The 25870-nt window shown below is 39.6% G+C and overlaps 1 protein-coding gene across 1 annotated transcript in view; it reads left to right on the plus strand.

The window, feature by feature from the left end:
- Positions 1 to 25870, plus strand: part of UROC1 (urocanate hydratase 1) — a 60079-nt gene continuing 34209 nt past the window's right edge. The window contains exons 1-8 of the mRNA XM_001376999.3: positions 1 to 212; positions 9955 to 10085; positions 15068 to 15161; positions 16852 to 16911; positions 19635 to 19763; positions 20622 to 20683; positions 23055 to 23121; positions 23666 to 23809. Of these exons, the coding sequence (XP_001377036.2) occupies positions 87 to 212; positions 9955 to 10085; positions 15068 to 15161; positions 16852 to 16911; positions 19635 to 19763; positions 20622 to 20683; positions 23055 to 23121; positions 23666 to 23809 (813 nt within the window). The 5' untranslated portion in view covers positions 1 to 86. The remainder of the gene's footprint in view (positions 213 to 9954; positions 10086 to 15067; positions 15162 to 16851; positions 16912 to 19634; positions 19764 to 20621; positions 20684 to 23054; positions 23122 to 23665; positions 23810 to 25870) is intronic.

Raw genomic sequence — 25870 nt, forward strand, 5'->3', positions numbered from 1 at the left:
CCAGAACTTCTTATTCTCTCTCTTTGCCAGGCCTAATCTTCTGGCTCTCCAGGAGCTGCCTCTGCCCATCTCTGTATCAGCCAGAAATGTCTAACCTGAGAGAACTGTGTAAGGGGCTGCCCCTGCACCCCTTACCAGAGAATAAAGGACGAAGGGATGGTTTGCCCCATGCTCCGGTGAGAACCCCCAACCTTTTTCCAAAGGAAGAGCAGGTAAGAAGACTCAGGCGTCCTCTCCTTATAAGTGGCCTTTGGGACTGTCTTGACCTCCAAAGTGCTTCTCCCTTTTCTTTCTTTCTTTCTTTTTTTTAAAACCCTCACCTTCCATCTTGGAGTCAATACTGTGTATTGGCTCCAAGGCAGAAGAGTGGTAAGGGCTAGGCAATGGGGGTCAAATGACTTGACCAGGGTCACACAGCTGGGAAGTGTCTGAGGCCAGATTTGAACATAGGACCTCCCATCTCTAGGCCTAGATCTCAATCCACTGAGCTACCCAGCTGCCCCCCTCCCTTTTCTTTATAGGAATGGCAGTTCTTTTGAAAGAACTTTTGTTGTTGCCATTTTAGTCATGTCCAACTCTTTGTGATACTATTTTTGGATTTTGCTATAATATAATAGAAAAAATACTAACTAAACTGAGTTTCAGATGACCAGGGTTCAAGACCCAGTTTCACCACTCAATGGCTTTGTAATTGTGTCCATAGACAAAATACCTCTGGGTAGTTCTGTAAAATTTTGCCTTCTCTGAATGTCTTCCAAAAAATGGGGATAATATATGCATGACCTACTTCACAAGATATATAGATACACACATATGTGTGTAAACATACATAATAAATACATATATATGTATATATAAAATAAGCCCTTACCAACTATCTCAGAATCTATACTAACTATTGGTTTCAAGACAGAAGAGCAATAAGGGTTAGGCAATTGGAGTTAAGAGACTTACCCAGGGTCATACAGATAGGAAATGTCTGAGGCCACATTTGGACCCAGGACCTCTCTCTCTATTCATTGAGCCACTTAGCTTTGCCTTCACAGGGCTTTTTAAAAAACCCTTATCTTCCATCTTAGCATCAATACTGTGTATTGGTTCCAAGGCAGAAGAGTGGTAAGGGCTAGACAATGGGGGTTGAGTGACTTGCTCAGGGTCACACAGCTGGGAAGTATCTGAGGCCACATTTAAATCCAGGACCTCTCATACCTAGGCCTGATTCTCAATCCACTGAGCCACCAGCTGCCCCCACAGGGGTTTTTAATGAAAATACATGAGCTGTTGTTATCTACAAGTCAAAAAAAGTGCAACCCCAAAGGAGAAGCTATTGATTCCAGACTTTGGGGGGATCTAAATGACCACTCTCATTGGACCAAACCATGAGTTGAAATGGATTGGCTCTCAAAATCTGCCCCCAAATATCTTTTTTCAATCCTAGATATTGGTAAAGATTCAGGTTTATGCTTCTAGTATGGCCATATTCCTCATGCTTTCCCTAGCCGGTTTTATGTTTTAATCTCTTTCCCATGACTATGCTTACATCCTTTGAATGTGGTTCTGGGATCTCTTGATCATGTAGGCTGAGAAGTCAAAAGTTGTGGGGAGAACACACAGAACTTCCATATCAGGAAAACTTGCTTATGTCTGGTAATAATCATAAACAATAGCATAGCTAATATTTATATAGTGCTTTAAGGTTTGCAAAGTACTAAAATACATTACCTCATTCGATCTTCATAACAACCCTGTGGATTAGGTGCTATAATTATCCTCATTTTACAGATTTTTACAGGTACTATTATTGTTCTCATCTGTTAAAAAAAAAACTGAGGCTGGGAGGGGTTTAATGATCCTGCCCAAGGTCCCACAGCTGGTATCTGAGGTATGATTTGAACCCATGACTTTCTAACTCCAAGTTTAACACTCTATCCACCCATTAGTTCATAGACTGTACTAATGTCATCTAAGTGCCTCAAGCATAGAAAAATTGCAGACCATATGGCTATTTTGGTAGAAGTAAAATCACAGATGTGGTTCTTTCTCCTCCCCGATGACCTTGGGCAAGTTGCTTAATTTCTTTGTCCCTCATTTATAACATGTATAATATGGTTACCATGATACTTCTCTTAAGATAGTACCAGAAAGCACTGTAAAGTGATAACTGCTAAAAGATTATTATCATCACTACAAAATATGATCTGCCTCATTAAGAAGAAATCCTTGAAATATCAGAGATTTCTGAGAAAAGGCATTCATAACTGGAGGAAGTTCCCCCCCTCAACTCCCCGCCACCCCCATGCACACACACTTCAGTGTTATTTTGAACTGAGTGTTATCCATGCAGATGTCAAAGGTTAAGGTTAATGACTTGTGCTCTTACAAAACTCTCTTGTCTGGGCGCCAGTCCTGTAATCCTCTGTTAAGACCTGGACTCCAACTGGAATCTGTCTGTCTTTTCAGTGAAACCAATCCATTAAGCTTGTATTTGGTACCTTTTGCATGCCCATTCCCGCGTTCAACTCTTTAGGAAAACAAGAGGAGAAAGCACTCTTCCTGCATTTGAAGCTGTGGACTGTCATCTTACACATGAAATATTTGTAAGCAAATGACTAAACCGAGTTCAGATACTCAGTGCTCATGGAATTAGGAAGGAATGGCGCTGGAGCTTGATGAATGAGACACGGAGAGAAGCATTCCCCCAAAAGACATATCCCCTGTTTTTAAAACCACTATATTGGAGCAAACCAAGAATTCAACACAGCGAAGAAACTCTCTATCCTAATGTTAGACATTTTCTTCTAATTTGAATAAACCACGACCTCAACACAGCAAAGAAAATCTTTATCCTAATGCTAAAATATATTTAATTTTTTTTTAAATTTTGGTTTCAGACAGAACTTTCCATTTCAGCCTTATATGGCTAGAATATCATCTTGAAGCTCACCAACAAATTGACTTTGCCCTTTATAAATGCTCTGCTCTATAGTCCCAGCTAGGCCCTCCCTGGAGCTCAGAAACCCTTTTATTCCTCATTTACTATCTCATCCTCCAGAGTAGCTGAGCCAGATTTTTTGCCCTCTCCCCCAATTGCTCCCTTTCACTCCACCCTTGTAGTAATGGCCTAGCCTTCTATCTTGTTCAGCTCAACACCTCTGGGCCTCCCTCCTATATCAGAGGAGAAATTATTGAAGACTTCTTACCAAGACTAATCCTTACCTATACCTATCACAGTATTCTCACCCTTTTCCATAAGGATTTTTTTTTAATTCTTACCTTCTGTCTTAGAATTGATGCTAAATATTGGTTCTAAGGCAGAAGACCAGTAAGAGCAAGGGGTTGAGTGACTTTGCTCAGAGTCACAAAGGTAGAAAAGTATCTGAAGCCAAATTCAAACCCAGGACCTCCTATCTCCAGATCTGGTTCTCTATCCACTGAATCCCCTCCATAGAGGTTTGGCTTCAGTAATTATTTCCTTTCTTTCTTGGGTCTTCTAGCTATCTCTACTGACTTCTTCCTTTTCTCCTCTGCGTTTTCTCCTTTAAAAAAGTTATGAATTTGGTAAACATCAACCTTTACAAATGTTTTTGTATACTAAAAAGGGATAGAAAAAGAGGATAGTATGTGAAACTGAGGATATCTTACATTTAAATTGTTTCTTTTTTTTAGGTATCTATTAAATATGTCACAGTAGGATCAACACTGCCCTGCTTTTCTATATGCCCTTGTGATCTTCTGTAATCTATGCATTTGAAATGTTTCATTGACATTCCTTTTTCCTTTTCTTTTTTTACATCTTTCTTTTTACCCTTCTAAAAATCTACCCCAACACTTCAAGCAATGCCCTCCATTATAATAATTTTAAATAATAAGTATAGTCAAGCAAAATGAATTTGTATATTGGTTATAATTGAAAAGGTATTCTCCTTTCTGCACCTATAGTCCGCCTCTCTGTCAAAGAACTTTTTCCATAGGTCTACGGATAGGTGCAGGCATCATTTAATCTCCTCCATCTGCAGCTTTTTCCTCTGAAAAATTGGTTGAAATGATTGAAAGTCCCTCCCAACTCTAAATACCGTGGGATGGACTAGATCATGTGTATAGTTGTGTCCAAATCTAACAATCTATAAGCCAAATGCATAGAAGAATAACCACAGAGTTGGAAGGAACCTCCAGTCATCTATTCCAATCTTCTGATTTTGCAGATGGGGAAAGAGACCCACTGAGATTAGGTGACTTGGCCATAGTCACAATGTATTAGAGGCAGAATTTGAACCCATGACCTCTAATGTCAGAGACAGTATTCTTTTTTTATGCCATGAAATCACACACTTTCAGAGTTGGAAAAGATCTCAATGGCCACTTGGGCTGACCCATATCTGGAAAAACATTCCCTTTATTACATGTCCCACACTTGGTTATTTAGCCTTGCTTGAAGACCTCCGACAAGGAGAAGCCCACAAAATTCTGAGGCAAATTCCTTCTACATTTGGATAACTCAGCATTCGAAAGTTCTTCCTGACATCAAATCTAAATTTACTTCTTTGTGATTTCCACCTCGTGTTCTTTCTTTACTCTTGGGATCAAATGGAACACTTGCAATCCCTCTAACATATGGCAATCCTTCAGAGACTTAAAGGCAACTCTAGTGGCCACACTCTTTTCTTCTTCAGGATCAGCATCTCAGTTTCTTTATCTGATCAAGGATGCCTTTCCTATGACCATAGAATAATATTATTGATAATATATGAGCTCTGAAGGCCAGTTCAAGCATCTGGAGCAAGGGAGATATCATCTGAATGAACGTTCAAGGGCATGAGTTTGGCCTTTAAAGCTGAAGATCAACTTCCATTGGGATATATGAGTTCTGGTACATTTGTTTTTAAAAACAGGCAGCAATAACATTTATAGCTACAGGGATGTTAGTGGGGAGAGTAATTAGTGTCTTGGCAGATACAAAAAGAAATCCTAGCATTTGGCTGAAATCCTATAATAACTCCCTACTGTGCTATATACAGGGACAGCTAAATGGCTCAGGGCATGGAGTGCTGGGTGTAGAGTCAGGAAGACCAATCTCCCTGAGCTCAAATCTGGCCTTAAGACCAGACTATATGACCCTGGACAAGCCACTTAACCTTGTTTGCCTCAGTTTCTTCATCTGTAAAATGACCTAGAAGAGAAAATGGCAAACCATTTCAGTATTATTACCAAGAAAATCCCAAATAGCATCACAAAGAATGAGACACGACTTGAAAAACAACTGAATAACAACATATGCTCCAAAATAAACTCCAATTTTACAGAATAGAAGAGGTAATTTTGAAGTTATGACCCTTTGAAGCCCAGTTTCCAAGTTGAGTTCTCCTTTGAATAGGTATCTAAAATACTTTTTAAAAAGTATTTAAAAATCTATATTAAACTTAATATATCAAAATTAAAGTATGTTGATCCCTTGTTTTCATATATATTTATTTTTCATGATCAGGATATTTCTAAACAAGTTTCAAGAGTATCAAGAAAGACATAATGTCATACAATTTGTGGCTACATAACCCTGTCCCCCATCCCACCCCCAAAGTTTGTACAATAATTTTTTTAAAGACTTTCATGGCCTTTCATTCATTTCATCAATTAAGATACACAAAGCAGCATCTTTCTCTATAATCTGGTCTCTTCTATGACTAGAATTCTCTCGCTGTTCATTTTGTCCAGTGCAATTTTTGCTGTCATCAGTATCCATTGGCTCAGTTTTTAACCTCAGTCCTCCATCTGTATGGGGCAAATCATTAGGTAAAGAAGCCAGGCAATTCTGGATCATTTCAATAACTCTCTCCATTAAGTGTGTATATATATATATATATATATATATATATATATATATATATATACATACATACACTTTAAGCCCTCATCTTCCATATTAAGGTCAATATTATGTATTGGTTCTAAGACAGAAGAGTAGTAGGGGCTAGGCATTGGAAGTTAAATTATTTGCTCAGAATCACGCACCTAGGAAATGTCTAAGGCTAGATTAGAACTCAGGGCCGCCCTGTGTATTTTCAAAGTGTTTTCTTGGTTTCTTCATGCTATTGGCTTTCTTTTTTTTTCTGTATCTCTATCACCATTTACATACTCACCCAGCCCCTCCTCCAATAAATAGAAGCCCTCTTTTGCGACAAATTTACAGTCAAGTGAAAATCAACACATTGGCCAGGCCTGAAAATATGTTTCCTTCTGTATATTAAGTATTGCATCCACTGGCTCCTTTCCATATGAGGCAGTGTTTTGGCTTTCTCCATGGGACTGTGTACCCTCATATCTAAAGTGTCTCCTTCAAGTCTCTTCTCCTCCAAATGAATGTTTCCTCAAAACTGATGTGAGGACGCCTTTCATCCAGCTTGACCAAAGTACATTTTGTGATGTTTGTTCCAGGATTTAGAATTACTAGCAGAGTGTCCCTCTTGCTCTTTGACCCTCTGCTCTTTTGTATGGAGCAGCCAAACTTTGGTTACTATTAGGGCAAGAGAGAGGGAAAGTGAGACAGTAAATGATGAGGCACACTAGTAGAGAAAAACACCATAGTCCAGATCAGGGAAATAGGATGGAAGAGATGTGGATTAACGAGCAAAGTTACTGGATTTATAGGAGCACAAAAATGAGAGGAAAACGTAGAGTAGAAGGAACGTCTCTCCTGTGTCTGAATTGCCCTCTCCTACACTCTCATTCCATGAGGTTGAATTAGTTGAAACAAGAAACCATCAGAAGGGCATCAGCATCCAATATGAATCCTATAGACCATTTGAGGTAGATTGATTTTACTGCTTTAAAGACAAATTTGTGGCTCTTCAGGAAATAATTTCTCACAAAAGAGCAGTCATTGCACCTGATTATCTCAGTTATGGGGGGGAAATTGCAGCTCTGGATGCAAACTGTGAAGTGTCACCAAAACCACTGCAAATAACCATGTGAACCAGAATCACCTGAAGACCGAGATGCAGAAGTGTTGGTCAGTGGGGTTCTGTCATCAATGTGAGGAGGGATTTTCATCCATGTTGTGGTTCTTATAAATTAAAATGAAATGAAAAAAATCTATACTAGATACAAAGTCAATAACACATATGAGAGGTCCTAAGATCTATGTACTGGAGTCTTCTTCTAAAGACTGGCCCTACCTGATAATTGAGTTACAATATCAGTTACAAATTATGTTATATTGTCTAAAAGAGAGGCCATGGGCACTAGGTAACCTGAAATATGCCTTCTTAGTAATCTTGGTTCAGAGCAATTTATGTACCATTTAGGGGCTTCCTGAGTCTCGGAGAGATTATGAGCATGAAGCCTCAGGGTAGATATTTTATTTTGTTATAGATTACTTGAGTAAAAGATTATACACATAGACATATATATATAATTGTATAATACACATATAATATACACATATGGCATACATATATTTATATTTTGCATATAGGATCACTGTTAGATTTAAAATAGTTTTTAGCGTTAAATACTTGTAGATAAGAGAGTGGGAGCCATAAACTGTGATAATTAAAATGTTTGGGAGCAAGGGAAATATATAACAATTATAACCACTGAAATATGTTTTCTACTGTGTCTTGATTTTATATAAATATAAAATGGTCACCAGGGAATATATTCCTAATTTATGAATATGCCCAAGTCAACTGGGTTTTATAGAGAAATTTAATTTATAATACACCGATTAATCAATAGAAAAAGAGAGAAAGTAAGAAAGGAATAAGAATGAAGGGCCTCAAGCCAATAAGGCCTAGACCTCAGTCCTAAGAGATAAATCAGTCAGTTGGTTTTATCACTCACCCAAGATCTCTCTAGGTAAGGCTTCTCATGCCAACCTCAGGCTCCACCTTCAAGAGAGCCTCCTTTCAAGAAATGTTTCAAGAGAATTCTCCTCCTGACTCCTCCTGAGTTCTCCTTCCACAGCCTCCTTCAAGACCTCTCCAGGAGCTCTCCCTCCAGGACCTCTCTCCTCTCAGACCTCCTTCAGAGCATCAACCTCCTCCAGTCCTCAGACCCTGCTATCTTTAAGCCAAAAATCTAAGTTCCCTCCCCTCAGTTCTCCCATCTACCAATCACTGTTGATCTCTCCCTCTGCCAATGGTGGCTCTAGCTTAACCCAGGACCGCCCAGAGGTCTGTCCCCTTTGCACATGTCTGTTGAAGGTCATATTCTCAAATAATTAAATCTTGATCTTTGCTGCAGCCCTTCCTAAATCCTGTTACTCTGAGTAGGGTGGAGATTGTAGTTTCCAAGACCTGGTTCTGTCATTCCAAGTATCTCTATTGTATCAATTCTAAAATCAATCATGACTCAAAGAACTTCCTGTTCTATGCTTAAGCATAGGTCAAAGCCCTTTCCATTGTTTAGCAAAAGGTTTCTGTCCTAAAGTAGTCTTAAGTAGGGAGGAGAAGGATCCTCCCATGCCAAGGAGTTTCATATTCCAATAGAGTTCTTACTATCAGTAGGAGATTTTTTCAAGTATGAAATTTCCCAATGGGGAAATTTCCAACATTTATAAGTCTAAGAAATTTTAAGGTTTACATCACCCTGAAGATTTCTCTCTCTCTCTCTCTCTCTCTCTCTCTCTCTCTCTCTCTCTCTCTCTCTCTCTCTCTCTCTCTCCCCACCCAGATACACAAATATTCTTTCTGCATATACTCAATCACATACATCTATATTATTGACTATATTTACTCCATAGGCCCTGGAGATGGATACACACGTATGTATACATACACACATATGTTATATATATATATGACATACATATCTATCTCCAGGGTCATGGTGATCACATATAAAAATAGAAAAGCACATGTATATGATATATCTTATAGGTATACATATATACTTAAGGAGATTCAGATATATATGGAGTTCATATGGAGGTTCATATATACATATAAAGATTTATATATGTGTATGTATATATGGAGGGTGGGAGGGGAAAAGAGAGGAGAAAAGGAGAGAGAGAGGGAGAAAGAGAAGGGAAGTAGTGGGAGAGGGAGAAGGAGAAGGAGGGATGCAGAGAGAGAAAAGAGGAGAAAGGGAAAGAAAAAGGGAAGAGGAGAGAAAAAAAGTTGAATCTCCAGAATGATCCTCAAATGACTTAGCTCTTGAGCCTCCTTATTTTAGAGGAGGATCAGGTTAGTGACTAACAGCACCATCTGGTGGTTCAACCAGTTAAAACTCCAGAGAGGTTTACATTAGAGACTTTTCTTGCACAGTACATTTATACAGAGTACATGTGAAAAAACTAAATAACAAAACAAGTCAGTTCATGTTTAAGTCTCAAAAGAAGAGTCCAGACCTTAAGTACACTAAGAATTCAGGGAAAGGAAAGTTCAAGGCAGGAGAGAGGGGGTAGGGAAGGTTTCATAGAAATAAGATTTAATCATGGACCTGAAGTATGAATAGAATTGGGCAGTCAGGGAATTAAGTGGGAGGTCTTCTATCCAGGCAGAGGGGAACATTGTAAGTGGTATGAACAGAAACACACAGTTGGAGTTGCACTTGCTTGAATGGAACACAATGAAGAGATTAACCTAATTAGAACAGAGATTGTAGGGCAGGAAATAAGAGAGTGAAACAGTTGCTGAGGAAAGCTGGTATTAGGTTGTCTTCAATTCCAGACTATGTTTTGAGACTCACTTTTTAAAAAAAGCTTTCCATCTTAGAATCAAAACTGTGTACTTGTTCCAAAGCAGAAGAGCGATAAGAGCTAGGCAATGGGGGCTTAAGTGACTTGCCCAGGGTCACACATCTAGGAAGTACCTGAGGTGATATTTTAATCCAGGACCTCTCTTCTCTAAACCTGGATCCTAATCCATGGAGCCACTTCACTGCCTCCCTACACTCACCTTTGAGATATTGTGCCCTTGCTCAATAATGCCTCACTTTCTCTCTTGTTTCTGATAGCTGGCATTGAAGAATGCTCTGCGGTACTTCCCCCCTGAAGTCCACAAGCTTCTAGCACCAGAATTTGCCCAGGAACTAAAACTGTATGGGCATATCTACATGTACAGATTCTGTCCAGATATTGAGATGAGGTGAGTATCTACCATACCAGATTGCAGGTAATAGAGAAGAAGAGGTAGACTTTTGCAGTGCTAATGATTACCAAGATAAATCAAGCTGGATAAATAGGAAGGATGCCAAAACATTAGACAATTTCCATTAGTCCTACCCTCTCCTCTCTTCTATCTCCTCTTTCAACTTTTCTGGAAAGAAAGACCAATTACCCTTATAGGACTTCAGTCAAATATATGATTAACCTCTTGGGGGGGGGGATGAAAGTAGGGAGAGAAATCCTAGACTATTAGAAAAGGCAGATTCCCTTAGAGATCACTTGGTGAAGCTTCTTACTCCAATGAAGATCATAGATTTGGAGCTAGAAGGAACCAGAGACTCTTACCATGCTATCCACTCTGCTTCTACTGCCTCAAGGAAAGGAGAGGCTCTTAATTAAATTAAATCACTTGACAATCACCTAACATCTTTGTGACAGGGCAAGTACTCAAATTCAGGACCCAAGATTTCCATGGTATGACTTTGCCTCTGCTGTCCTCAAAGGAGAGGGAAATAGTTTATGCCATAGATTCAGACCTTCTCTTTAAAATAACAAAACAAAACCCTTACCTTCTATCTCAAAATCAATACTGTGTATTTGTTCCAAGGCAGAAGAGCAGTAAGAACTAGGCAGTGGGGGTTAACTGACCTTCCCGGGATCACACAGCCAGGAAGTATCTGGGATAAAATTTGAACCCAGGACCTCCTATCTCTAGGCCAGGCTCTCCATCCACTGAGCCACCTACCTGGACCCCTATGAACTCTTATATCCTTTAATCTAGCTACCAATTGTCAAGGACATAAATAATGACAGAAATATGAAATCATTGCCATTTCAACTCAGCTTACCAAGCACTGATTGAATGTCTACTAAGTATGAGGCCCTTTGAATACAAAGATGAAATATGGCCTTGTCACTGATTTCTGGTAGTCTGTGGGAGGATGGATGCAACTTTTACAGAAATGGGTGTAATAGAAGGCAAAATACAATAAGAGCTAAGGAAGTCAGGACAAATGCTTTAAAGGATTTGGGAAAAGATAAACTATTTTTACATTGGGAATGGGAGTGGTTTATCAGGGAAACCTTCCTGAAGGAGGTGACATCTAAGTTGAACCTTGAAGTAAAGGACAGGAAGGCAGAGTGAAGATGGTGGCTTAGAGGTTACAAAAATTCAGACCTCTGTAAACGCTTCCTCACCGATAAAAAACACAGAGCTTCCAGGGTACTGAAAACCAAGTCTAAAAACAGTACAGAGCTAGGGAACTCTCCCCCTGGACCCAACTTAAAAGGTATGCCACAAAAAAGCTTGAACTCTAGAATACACAGGTTTAAGGAGAAGGAAGAAGGAAGGTCCCAAGACCCCATCCCCCCAGCTATAGCGCTGAGCCTCCAGCAGTGGTTGGAATCTCTGGGTGGGCAAGGGTGCTAGTCTGGAGGAAGAACTTTGCAGGAAAAGCTGTGTCAGGCTCAGGGCTTAGAACACAGGTGGCATAGAGGCAGCTAGAGGAGAAGCACAGAGCAGGTATCCCAGTCTCAGCCAAAATGCTCCATTTCCCCCTGCCTTTTTCTGGAGGTTTTGGACTCAGGGCATAGCCAGCTTTGCAGATCAACTCCACCCTGGCTCAATCTCATCAATAAGGGCAGATAAGAAGCCTTCAGAGGGCAAAGAAGCTCAAGCTCAAACACCCCTCCCCCACAGACTGATCTGAGAGCCTTGTTGACTGAGCCCCAAGGGGCAAAGGCTGCAAAAAACTACAGGCAAAAACCTTGACAACAGGGCAGGAAGCCCAGATCCTTCTCAGCTTCTGCTGTCCGCTAGGGAAGATCAGACTACCTGACCAAATAGCACAACAGAGAAGAAGCCCATTAAGGACAGAACAGCCCAAACTCACAGATCCAGTGCAAAATGAGAGAAGCAAGACTACAGGCAACTACAGGGGGAGGGGAAAATATGAGTAAACAATAGAAAAAGAAAAAAAGAAATTGCAATCAACAGCTTCTATCTAGGCAAGAAACAAAGAGCAAATTAAACAGAAGAAGATCAAGGAACACCAAGCAAAAACACAGATATTCCAGCAAATTGGACACAGGCTTTGGAAGAGCTCAAAATATAATTCAAAAAACAATTAAGAGATGCTGAAGGCAACTAGGAAAAGAACTTAAAAAGCAAAATAAATCATCTGGAAACAGAAAATAGTGTCTTGAAAGCCAAAATTAATCAGCTTGAAAATGAGGCAAAGGAGATGAAACATGAGGCAAGGAAAATGAAAGATGAGGCAAAGAAGCTGAAAGATGACCCCCCAAAGAAAATCAGACCAGAAGGAGAAAGATGACCAAAAAGCCAGGGATGAAATTCAGTCTTTAAAAACTAGAATACAACAACTAGAAGCAAATGACTTCACAAGGCAGCAGGAAATGATAAAACAAAATCAAAAGAATGACAAAATTAAGGAAAATATGAAACACCTCATCCACAAAATGGAAGATTCTGAAAACAGGTCCAGGAGAGACAACTTAAGAGTCTACCAGAAGATCATGACAAAAGAAAAAGCCTAGACATCACTCTACAGGAAATTATCCAAGAAAACTGCCCTGACATTCTAGAGCAAGAGAGAAAAGTAGAGATTTAAAGAATCCACAGATCACCTCCTGTGCTTAATCCCCAACTGACAACACCCAGGAATGATATAGCCAAATATATATTCAAGAACTACAAGACCAAGGGAAAAAAATATTACAAGCTGCTAAGAAGAAGTCATTCAGATATCATGGAACTACAGTTAGGATAAAACAGGATCTGGCTGCATCTACGCTGAAGGACCAAAAGGCATGGAATATGATATTCCAAAAAGCAAGGGAACTAGGTCTGCAACCAAGAATCAACCACCCAGAAAAACTGACTATATTCTTGCAGGGGAAAGTATCGTTGTTTAATAAAATAGAAGACTTCCAAGCATTTGTAAAGAAAAGACCAGACCTGAACAGAAAATTTGATGCCCTAACACAGAACTCAAGAGAACCACCAAAAGGTAAATAAGAAAGGGGAAACAACAACAACAACAACTTTTTAAGGGACCCAATAAGTTAAAATGATATGTATCCCTACAAGAAAAGAGGGTTTTGATAGCTCTTAAAAATTGTTAACATCACCTGGGTAGCTAGAAGAATTATACTTAGAGGAAACAGTGACAAACTGTATAGGATGAAATGCCAAGACATAAATATGTATGTATGTATATATATATATATATATATATATATATATATATATATAGAGAGAGAGAGAGAGAGAGAGAGAGAGAGAGAGAGAGAGAGAGAGAGAGAGAGAGAGAGGTAAAAAAGAGGTTAATACTAAGAGAAATGGGAAAAGAAACAAAATGGGGTAAATTTATATGTCATAAAGAAGTGCATGGTGCATGTTGGGAGTTGGGGAGAATACCAATACACTGGAAGGGTAAAGAGGTTGGAGATAGGAAATACTTAATTCTCACATGCATTGAAATTGACTCAAAGAGGGAAGAACAATCATATCGATTGGGGTCAGAGAATTGATTTTCACCCTATAGAGAAGTAGAAGGGTAACAAATGGATTGGTGGAGAGGGAAGCAATACAAGGGAGGGAGAGAATGGGGGGTAGTTTAAAAAGACTGAAAAGAAAATAAGAGGGGAATAAGAAGGGAAGGGGATAGAAAGGGAAGTAAAATAAGGGTGGGAATTAGGTGGACTGATTAAAAAAACATTGGTGTAGAAGGAAATAGTGAAAGAAGAAAGGGCAGGGCTAGGAGTGGAAACCAAAATTTTGGGAAATACACAGCTGGGAATCATAACTCTGAATGTGAATGGCATGAACTCACCCATAAGCAAGCAAATAGCAGAGTGGATTAGAAAACAAAATGAAGTAAAGGACGGGTTTCTTTCTTTTAACATTTATTTTTAAATTTTAAGTCCCAAATTATCTTTTTCCCTCAAGCCCCTTACCCACTCACTGGGAAAGCAAGCAAGATAATAAAGGGAGAAGGTTTGACCAAGAAAAGGGGGTAAGAGAAGTTTGTTCTAAGCATGGGGGAATTAGAATAATCAAAGGCTCAAAGAAGGGAGAAGATGGGATAAGAACTTGGGGAAATTGTCTTCAGCTCTCCTTTTCTGTGCTCTGATTCTCACCCAGACACTTTTGTACTCCTGAAAGCCCTTGATTCCCTACTGGGGAACTAGTGGCAGTAGTAGCAATAGGAACCAACATTTTTTCCTCTCCTACAAATAAGCTTGCTCGTACCCTCATGAACTGCCAGGCAGTTTAAGGGATTTTTAAATAAATGGTTAGGAGTCAAGGAAGAAAAATGTTATTTTGATTCAGGGACTGGACCTATGATTTAGCTGATACAGGGAACACCCTGATAAGGAAACTTTCTCCCAAAGCAGTTTAACACTTTCTCTGCATCTTCTGCTTTTGAAAAGCTGCCCAGGACACTGAGAAATTAGGTGGGATGACAATCTGAAGCTAGGTCTTCCTGGCTCCAAGGCCAACTCTCAGTCTTGTATCCTATGGGTCTTCTCTAATGACATGGTAGTTGGATGTAGAAAATTGGGTAACTTTGAGAATGTTTGAACTCCAAAAGGAAGAGTGAGTTCAAACTGATGGTTGATTTGGGCCTGTTTCCTTGATTGGGGGCAGGGGGGCAGGGATAACAAGAGGACATATTTTATAAAAATGTCAGAGGACAAAAAATAAAAGAGGAGGATATAAGAGGAATCTTTTATAAAAAATGTCAGAGGGAAAATGTGCATCTGAACATAGTGAACCATGCATTCCTCTTTACAGTGATTTTTGGTCTTGGCTTCAAGGCAAACATATAAAAGGCACTAGAAGATAAATGACTTTCCCCAATATAACAATTGTGTTTCAATGTGAATATCATTTACCCTTTTTCCTGATGTCATACTGGGTATATCTGTGTCTTTCAGGGCCTACCCAATTGAGAACTATCCTTGTAAGACTAAATCAGCCGCAGCAATAATGCACATGATCATGAACAACCTGGACCCCTCTGTAGCCCAGGTAATCCACCGCCATGACACCTGCCCATCACACATGTGTATGTACCCATAGAGAATATCTCCTGGCCTGATCTTCTCACATGCAAAACAAGGCATCTCCCAAATCACTTTCAAAGCCCACAAGTTCCAAGAATTAGATTCCATTTGGTTACCAAGAATTCATATGAAAATCAAGCAAGAGTCCTTTGAGAAAAAGGTATGCTGTTAGAGGATGTGTCAAGGATTAGGGAGAAAGTTGTTAGTTTTTCATAGTTCTGTGAGTATGACTAGTTAGCACAGTAGTCTAGGGGAGAGGAAGAAGACTTCATGGGGGTACATTAGGAAACAATGTAGTCTAGTGGAAAGATGACTGAATATGGAGTCAAAAGATATGAGTCCTCGCTTAGCTTTTTACTGGCTAGCTGACCTCAGGATGGTCATTACTCATTACTCCAGGACTCAGTTTTCTTATCAGTTACATAAGTGGGTTGGACTTGATGACTCCTAATGCCCTTACCACTCTTCTTCTTCTTTGTAATGAGATCTTTAAAGATTGAAAGGATCTGGATGAGGAAATAAAAGGAGTGTGGGTTTTAAAATGAATATCCAATAACTCAAGTATTATATTTATAAGATGTATTAATAATAACAAAAGTAAAAAAGAACTAGCTAAAAAGGTGCTAACCCAACCCGCTTATGAAAGAAGAGAGAGGGAGGAACTAAAGAATAATGTGGAGGCACAGAAGAGATTACAGGGAACTTGGGGAAATACCAAGGGATTTCTGGGGGATGAAGTCCAAAGGTTCAAACTCTCCATTTATACAGGAGTCAAGGGAAAGGGGGGATTCTTCTTGGGTTGGATATCATGAACAAAGACATGGAGGTAAGAATGAACATTTCACGTTCACGGGACACTGAGAAGACCATCCTAACTAGGCAGAGGATTTGTGTAAGGGATGAGTAGAACATCAGTTTGGACAGGTAAGTCAGGACTAAAATATGAATGCCCTTGAATGTCAAACTAGGAAGAATAGATTTTATCCTGTAGCTAAGTCAAGTCAAGTCTCAAGCATTGCTAAGATACAAAGACAAAATATTTCCTACTCACATGGAGCTCCTGGTCTAACTGGGAAGACAACCTGTAGACAACTATGTACACATGAGATATATGAAGATAATTACACAAAAGAAGGCACTAGCTTTGGAGGGGTTTGGAAAAGGCTTCTTGAGGAAGGTGAGATTTTAGCTGAACCTTGAAGGAAGCCAGGAAATGGAGGTTAAGAGAGAAAAAATTTCAGGCATGGGAAACAACTAGCAAAAATGCCTACTATTGGGAGATAAAGTAATTTGTTCAAAGAAAGTCACCTAGGTGGGAGGGGATGGGGGTGTAGGGATTGGGGGTAAGATTAAGAAAATTGGAAAGGTAGGAAGAAGATGGGTTATGGAGGACTTTAAATTAAAACCCAGGATTTTATATTCCAACAAAAGTTTATGAAGGAGGGAAGGGCATAAAGACAGGGGAGTCTTTGAAAATGAAGAAAGATTATGAGGTTAGATGACCTCAAAGGTCCCGACCAAGATATTTGTACTCAGTAAGTTTACCACATCCTCCAGGGTCCTTCATGATGTTGTCCTTCTAAAGTAACTAGGCCCAGCATTGCCTTGGAACAAAGCAAGCTCATCCAGTCTCTGATGTTATCTTTATTCAACAGTTTCCCCAGGAACTCGTGACTTATGGAGGGAATGGCCAGGTCTTCAGCAACTGGGCTCAGGTAGAGTTTATTTCATCATTGGTTTAAGTATAGAAATTTGAATTTGGGCTTCCTCTCACTTCAAGTTGCCACTAAATGAAGATAAGTTTGCTATTGAGTCTGACTCACAATCTGTTTTCTAAGGATGCTGGAAAGTCCCCTCTGGCTCCAAGGGTCTCTTTTAGTATGATGAGATGGAGGCCAGGTTCTGGGCAGTCTAGGGTTTCATGATTACTTTTGAGGGAAGGTGGGTCAGTATTGAATGCTGGAATAGGAGTATAGAGGTGGGGGAGGAGCAGCTAGGTGGTGTAGTGGATTGAGAGCTAAGCCTAGAGATAGAAGGTCCTAGGTTCAAATCTGGCCTCAGACATTTCCCAGCTGTGTGACCCTGGGCAAGTCACTTAACCCCCATTGCCTAGCCCTTACCACTCTTCTTCCTTGGAGCCAATACACAGTATTGACTCCAAGATGGAAGGTAAGGGTTTAAAAAAAAGACCTCAGGACCTGTTAGCCCAAGGAAAGTATCACCTTGCAATAGAGGGAGGGAGAAGACTCTGGCTTTTCCTTATAACTCTCTGGTGTTATGAATGAAAAACAAGTAGAGGCCCAAGATCAAAAATCAATCAAAAGGGAGGCCTTCCAGGGAGGAGTCATTCCTAAATGTATTTAGGGAGAAAATGTTTTTAGTGTAGGATAGAGCTTTGGGGCCTCTCATACTTGGAGGGGCCTTTAGAGCAAATGTTTTAATCTGCCTGTGACTTACTCACTGAGAATGTAATCAAAGGAGGGCAAAAGTATCAGTCAAATGTCCCGAGTTCTAGTCATACTTGTGCCACTGCTACTATGTGACTGTGGTCAATCCATCTCCCCTCTCTGGACTTCACTTTCCTCATCTGTAAAATGAGAGACAGACAAAGAAGAGCTAAAGTCCCTCTGAAGTAATCATTCTTTGATTTGTCAACCTGGAAAAACACAGAACCACTAGAGTAGTCAGAAAAACCAAATCTTTAATCAGGAAAAGAGACGAGTCCTTAATAATCAGCCGCCACACAGAGCCCCAGCACTAAATACTACACAGAGTAGAAACTCTGGGGGCTCTGGGGACAGTGTCTCTGAGAGAATCACAGCCAAAGATGATTCTCCAAAGAACAATAGAACATAGAGTTCTTATATAGCTTTTGGGGAACTAAAGACTGGGAAGTATGATTGATTGGCTTTAAAATGGCTATAAGGAAATGAGAAGTCCTAGACAGGATTATCAGAGAGAGCTGACCCTTTACAATGGATACTAAAGAAAGAGTCCAGCCACAGGCTGGGTTACCTGGAAGAGGACTTTGAAACAATAGGATATACTTCTAAGACAAAAAGGATACTTAAGATTTGATTATATCGGGGGCAGCTGGGTAGCTCAGTGGATTGAGAGCTAGCCCTAGAGACGGGAGGTCCTAGGTTCAAATCTGGCCTCAGACACTTCCCAGCTGTGTGACCCTGGGCAAGTCACTTGACCCCCATTGCCTAGCCCTTACCACTCTTCTGCCTTGGAGCCAATACACAGTATTGACTCCAAGACAGAAGGTAAGGGTTTAAAAAAAAAAAATTGATTATATCTACTAGTCTCACCTAAACTGGGATCATTAAATACATTAAATATCAATAAGCACATGAAAAAGTGTTTTAAATCTCTTATAATTAGAGAAATGCAAATCAAAACAACTCTGAGGTATCACCTCCCACCTAGCAGATTGACTAACATGTCAGCAAAGGAAGATAATTAATGCTAGAGGGGATGTGGCAAAATTGGGACATTAATTCATTGTTGGTGGGGTTGTGAATTTATCCAGCCTTTCTGGATGGCAATTTGGAACTATGCACAAATAGCACTAAAAGTCTGTCTGCCCTTTGATCCAGCCATAGCACTGCTGGGTTTATACACCAAAGAAATAATAAGAAAAAAGACATGTACAAGAATATTCATAGCTGCGCTCTTTGTGGTGGCCAAAAATTGGAAAATGAGGGAATGCCCATCGATTGGGGAATGGCTGAACAAATTGTGGTATCTGATGGTGATGGAATACTGTTGTGCTCAAAGGAATAATGTACTGGAGGAATTCCATGGGAAATGGAATGACCTCCAGGAATTGATGCAGAGTGAGAGGAGCAGAACCAGGAGAACATTGTACACAGAGATGGATACACTGTGGTACAATCGAATGTAATGAACTTCTCTACTAGCAGCAATGCAAATATCCAGGACAATTCTGAAGGACTTATGAGAAAGACACTATCCGCATCCAGAGAAAGAACCTTGGGAGTAGAAACAGAGAAGAAAAACAACTGCTTGATCACATGGGTCAATGGCGATATGATTGGGGATGTAGACGCTAAGGGATCACCCTAGTGCAAATATCAATAATATGGAAATAGGTCTTGATCAGTGTCACATGTAAAACCCAGTTGAATTGTTCATTGGCTACAGGAGGGTTTGGGAGGAGAGGAGGAAAAGAACATGAATCATGTAACCATGAAAACTTTTTCTTAGTTAATTAAATAAAATTTTAAAAAATTAAGTACATTAACATTTGTTATTTAGCCAAAGGCTAGGTCAGTCTGGGACTCCCCTCATGGCAAATTCCCAAGGGATAGGGGTAAACTTGGGGTTCCAGAAATATACTTGACAGATTCTACAACCAAGATAAGATGTTCATTCACTCATGTAACCACTTCCATCTTTCTCTGTTCTCCAGTTCAGATTGGTCATGTCCTATTTATCTGAGATGACAGAGGAACAGACCTTGGTGATGTATAGTGGCCATCCCTTGGGCCTCTTCCCTAGCAGCCCCAGTGCACCACGGCTTGTGATCACCAATGGAATGGTGGGTAACCTTGAAGAATACAATGGGCCACCTTCCACATAGGAAGATGGTGCTGTTGACTCTCCCAACTTTGACCCTTTTAATAAGACCTAAGTTGTATTACTAGCCCTGGAAGTGGATTACACTGAATTATTCACACTCCCTCTTTTGACCAAGGGTATGCATTTGCAAGATGGCTGTCTAACTTGAGTCTATGACTGGTGTTAAAAAGATCAGGTTGACTGTCTCACAGAGCAAGCTAATTAACTTACATAGTGATCAGATCAGGTGCATCTTGGAACCAGTGTTTTTTAACTGGTTTGTTAAGTTTTTAGGGTAAGCATTTACACCTTGGAAGTTACTAGAAATCAAGGCTTGGTGAATTGTTTTGTTGATTGTGCAGACTTAAGAAAGTGATGAAGGAAATGTTGATAATTAAGATTAAACATAAAAGTTTGTCATACTAACTTTTTTTTTGTGGGGGAAAGCTAATTGTTAAACATTTACCATCTCACCCCTGGATCCAACCCATAACTTTATTAGCATCATGTTCTGACTCCACCCTGACGTAATCAGCTACTAGGGCTACATACTCTGAATATTTCTTTTGGTGCTCAGTATATTGGATATATTAGCTATTCTTCCCTGTGTCTATAATGATAAGCATATAAATAGTTGCAGCATTGTAGAAAGTCAATCAAGAATCGGCTGGGTAGGAGGTCACGTGCCTTTTCTAAATCATTCATCCAATTTTCTTTCCTTGCTTGCTATGTGAATTTAGTGGAAGGAAATCTCATTTCTGACATGGTGGAAAGGGGGGAATCAGGACAACAGACTGAAGCTTTTCTGTGTGAATCATCTCTTGGTGTTGTTTTTTAGGTAATTCCCAATTATTCCTCCAGAATGGAATATGAGAAACTCTTTGCAATGGGAGTCACAATGTAAGTCAGCATTTTTAAAAAAGCAAGCAACTTGATTATTTGAATGGTAGTTATGTAGAATTCATCTTATTCATGGTCTTGATCTGAGCACTTATTCAGAGCCTAAAACACTTCAAATCCTTGGGATACTAAAGAGGTGAAGGTCAGATCCTATCTTTGCCTACAGAGAGCTCTTGATTAGTATGGGGAAAATTGATCTACAGACATGAAACAAAAAGTGAACAAGACTCTATGTGTATGCAGGTGGTCTATGGGGCAGCTAGGTCATACAATAGATGTGTATTGGTCCTTGTATCTTCTTGTTTCTTCTTGAGAAAACTCATCTTCTTGAGTTCAAATTTGGCCTCAGACATTTAGTAGCTGTATGACCTTGGGCAAGTCACTTAATCCTGTTTGCCTCAATTTTCTCATATGAAAAATGAGCTGGAGAAGGAAATGGCAAACCACTCCAGTATATTTGCTGAGAAAACCCTACATGGGGTCACAAAGAGTTAGATATAACTGAAACAACTGAACAAACAACAAACCATTTGCAGATAGTAAGGTGGTTCAGCAGATAGGGTTCTGGGTCTGTAGTCAGGAAGACCTGAGTTCAAATATGGCCTCAGACACTCATTAGCTTAATGACCCTGGGGAGGTCACTTAATTTCTGTTTGTCCTAATCCAATAGAGAAGGAAATGACAAATCACTCCACACTCTTTGCCTAGAAAACCCCATACAGGGACACAAACAGCTGGGCATAATGGAACAACAATTGTGATGTAGTGGAATGAGTACTCTATCTGGAGTCAGAGAACCTAGATCCAAATCCTGACTCCATTGTTTACTATCTATATAATCTTGGACAAGGCAACTTCTCTGAGCCTTATCTCCTCTCTCATCTGAAAATAAAAAGAAAAGAGACAGAAATAGGGTTCTAGACTAAATTATTTCTAGGGACTCTTTCAATTCTTAATCTGTGAGGGAAAAGCACTTATATAAGCACCTACTATGTGCCAGGCACTATACTATAAGCTTTTTACAAATACTACCTTATTTGATCCTCACTTCAACCCTTGGAAGTAGATGTTGTCATTATCCCCATTTTATAGTTGAGGAAATTGAGGCAAAGAGAAGTTAAGTGACTTGACCAAGGTCACACCACTAGCTGAGGTCATATTTGAACTCAGGACTTGTAGCCCTGGTGCCACCAATGGCTTCTATGACTTTATGATATCATGCTAATTATATAATAGATGGAGAAGTAAGATAAGTAAAGTATAGCTATTTTCACTACTTACCCTAGCAACACTACTTCCTGCTTGATCACTGTCTTCCTGCCTTCCCTCCAAGTCTCCAATCATCAAATTGTTTTGAAAAAGAAACAGAGACAATATTGGACTTGGAGACCCAAGTCTGAATCCCATCTCTGCCATTTACTGACTGGTGTTAGCAAATTGGTTAACCACTATGAACCTCAGTTTTCTCATTTGTAAAACTGGGATAACTGAGCCTGCAGTACCTACAGAAAGAATGCTGGACTTGGAGTCAAGACAGAGTTGTGTTGGAATTCTTTTTCTGACAATAGTGGGGAGGCCAAAGGCAGATTGCATAACTTCTCCGATCCTCAATTTCTTCATCTCTAAAATGGGGGTAATAATACCTGCAATACCTCACTCATAGCAGGGAATGCATATAAAATTATAAAATTTAATTCATAAAATATTAAAAATGCATATAAAATAAGGCTATGTAAATAAGGCATTTTCCAAATGCTTTCAAAAGCTTTGCAAACTTCAGCTATGAGTGTTATTCTAAGCGTAGGAGTTTATAGGAGGGTGAACTAATTGTGGGCTAGCAGAGTGAGAGCTAATTGTAGGCTTACATGATGGGAACAGACACACTGACTACAGCTATGCAAAGAAAGGTAATGATAAGGATAACAAAACTAAGAAGCACACAAAAAAGGTCAAAAGGAATCATAGAAATAAACCAGATGATTTCTTATCATTGGCAAAGTTAAAATGGACATCAATAAAGAATAAGTTTGTGGGTACAACTCTATAATCATTTCAATGAAAAAGAAACTCAGCAATTAAAGGGGAAAGTGCCTTTCCTACAGAATCTCATTTGATCCTCCCAATAGCCCTTAGAATCTGGCCCTGTAAATGTTAGGAGGAGGCAGACAGGTATGATGGGCAGCTAGTCAGTTGTTTGTAGAGTCCCAATTGAGACCTTCCTCCTTCGGTTGTGAGATAAATGCTTTATAGTCTATAAAGCACCATATGAATATGAGACATTTTTAATAGCCCCATTTTACACGTGAGGCCCAACATTAGATTAAATTCTTACTTTTTGCTATGTTTATTTCATCTTCTTTCTCATGGACAGGTATGGACAGATGACAGCTGGAAGCTACTGCTACATTGGACCTCAAGGAATCGTTCATGGCACTGTGGTAGGTATTTGCTATCCAGGAATATAAATTCTTATGGCTTAATTGGGACCAGATCCCCAGAAGGCCAGATGTGAAAGTCCTACAGAAGGCCAAAACCTCCAACAGTTCAGCTCCAGGGTTCCAGTCTCACATGGAGTAGAAGGGCTTGCTTGCTCCCTATATCAGTTCTAGGTCCCGCCATTTTTGAACTTTGAGGAAGAAATGCATGACCCTTCTGCAGCCACCCCATCCCACTCAGGGTCACCATGAAACCTAATATCTCCTACAATCTTCCTGACTGTGAGCTTCTCCTCTTTGACCCCTCTTCCTCCCCTCCTGACTTCCTGGGGATTGAAGGGTCCCCGGAAGTTAGCTAGGCTCTTGGGATGTAAAGAGAACTCTCTGGGCTATGGGATGCCCTTCTTCCCAATAAGCATGTACTGAAGTCAGAGCATCCTCAAGGTCACCTTTCCTGCTCCTCCACTGAATTTGCCTAAGGTAGAAGGTTTCTGATTCAAAACTCTTGCCCACAATAACAAAAACTTTAATGTGGTTCTCTTTGCAGCTGACAGTGCTCAATGCCGGCCGGCGCTACTTGGGAGTTGAAGACTTAAGTGGGAAGGTTTTTGTTACATCTGGTCTTGGAGGAATGAGTGGTGCCCAAGCCAAGGCTTCTGTCATTGCTGGCTGTGTGGGGGTGATAGCTGAGGTGAGATCAGTGCCTCAAAAAAGGCAAGAACTCTAGGCTTAGACTTCCAGAATCATAGCTCCAAAGTGAGAAAGAACCCCAGCACCTACTAACTCCATGCCATCATTTTATTTTATTTTTTTAAAAGGAAAAAAAGCTTATTCTTAAGATTGAAGCTACAATGTGCTTCTCTCATCCACCCCTATTGTTTTTTTAATTGAAAATTTTTATTTAATTAGTTAATTTAAAATATTTTTCTATGGTTATAAGATTCATGTTATTTCCCTCCCCCCTTCCACCCTCTGCCTGTAGCCAATGAGCAATTCCCCTGGGTTTTACATGTGTCATTGACCTATTCCCATATTATTGATATTAGCACTAGGGTGATCCTTTAGCGTCTACATCCCCATTCATGCCCTCATCACCCCATGTGATCAAGCAGTTGTTTTTCTTCTGTGTTTTTACTCCCACAGTTTTTCCTCTGAATGTGGATAGTGTTCTTTCTCGTAGATCCCTCCAGGTTGTTCATAATCACTGCATTGCTACTAATGGAGAAGTCCATTACATTCGACTGTGCCACAGTGTATCTGTCTCTGTGTACATTGTTCTCCTGCTTCTGCTCCTCTCACTCTGTATCACTTCCTAGAGGTTGTTCCAGTTCCCTTGCAATTCCTCTACTTTATTATTCCTTTGAGCACAATAGTATTCCATCACCAACATATACCACAATTTGTTCAGCCATTCCCCAATTGAAGGGCATCCTCTCATTTTCCAATTTTTTGCCACCACAAAGAGTGCGGCTATGAACATTTTTGTTCAAGTCTTTCCCCCTGTGATCTCTTTGGGCATGCCATCATTTTAGAGAAGAAAATTGAGACTGAGGCAGGGAAAGTGACTAGACTTAAATCTATATTTCCCAACTTACTAACCATAAGACTGTGGGCAAGTCATTTTATTGTCTGAATTTCAATCTCTTCCTCTGTAAAGTGAGAATAGCACTGACACTACTGCTTCACAGGGTTTTTGTGGAAAACCATTTCATAAACTGTAAAGTCCTATGTGAATGTGACTCATGGTTTCTCCAACTGAGAAAAAAATCTTCCCAAAAAATTTGGCTTTCCATTTGACTTCATCTAACCTATATGGAGAATACCAAGAGATCCTCCATTTTATCTTTACTGTGAAAAAAAAAAAAGATCATAAGGCTTTAAAATTCATAATCTATGGCCGAGAGCAGGGAACTAGAAATAAGAAATTCAGGATTTTGAACCTTTGCTCAGCAGCTTTCTTACCTATATGACCTTTGGCAAATCCCTTCCTTTTTCTTGACCAGTATCCTCACCTATAAAATGGGAGAGTAGGACTAGGTGATTTTTAAGATCCTTTCTAATTCTAAATGCTTTGATCTATCAAAAGTTCAGTGATTGCCAAGTGCCACATCTTCTGATTCTGCAGTTAAAGCTACATTAGAGTGAGGTTTCTGTATAATCTATTTGTGGTCTCTTTTATATTTTAATTCTTGATTCAATATTCTATTGAATTTTTTCCCATACTTGTCTCCTATGCATTGAAATCACTAATGTAGGCATATTTTATTGTTATTCAGTTGTGTCTAACTTTTTGTGATCCCTTTCTTGGCAAAGATACTAGAGTGGTTTGCCCTTTCCTTCTTCAGCTCATTTCACAGATGAGGAAACTGAGACAACCAGGGTTAAGTGATTTGCCTAGGGTCACACGACTAGTAAGTATCTGAGGCCAGAGTTGAATTCACAAAGATGAGTCTTTCTGACTCTAGGCCTGGCACTCTATTCCCTACACCATTGAGCTGCCCATGTAAGCATATATGGGTTTATGTATGTATGTATATATATATATATATATTTAGATATATAGATGATTATATATATATATATATGTCATTATTTTTTGACTGAAGTTCTATATTCCTGTTCTTCATTTAAGTATTTAAATACTTGGAACATTTTGTACTCCTCTATAAGAAAAGAACACACACACCAACCAACTCACCAAACTCTTTTGCTTTTCATGTAAGGATTGTTCTCTATTGATTTCCTCCTCAGT

The sequence above is a fragment of the Monodelphis domestica genome, chromosome 7, assembly GCF_027887165.1.
Source record: "Monodelphis domestica isolate mMonDom1 chromosome 7, mMonDom1.pri, whole genome shotgun sequence".
In the NCBI taxonomy this organism is placed as follows: Eukaryota; Metazoa; Chordata; class Mammalia; order Didelphimorphia; family Didelphidae; genus Monodelphis; species Monodelphis domestica.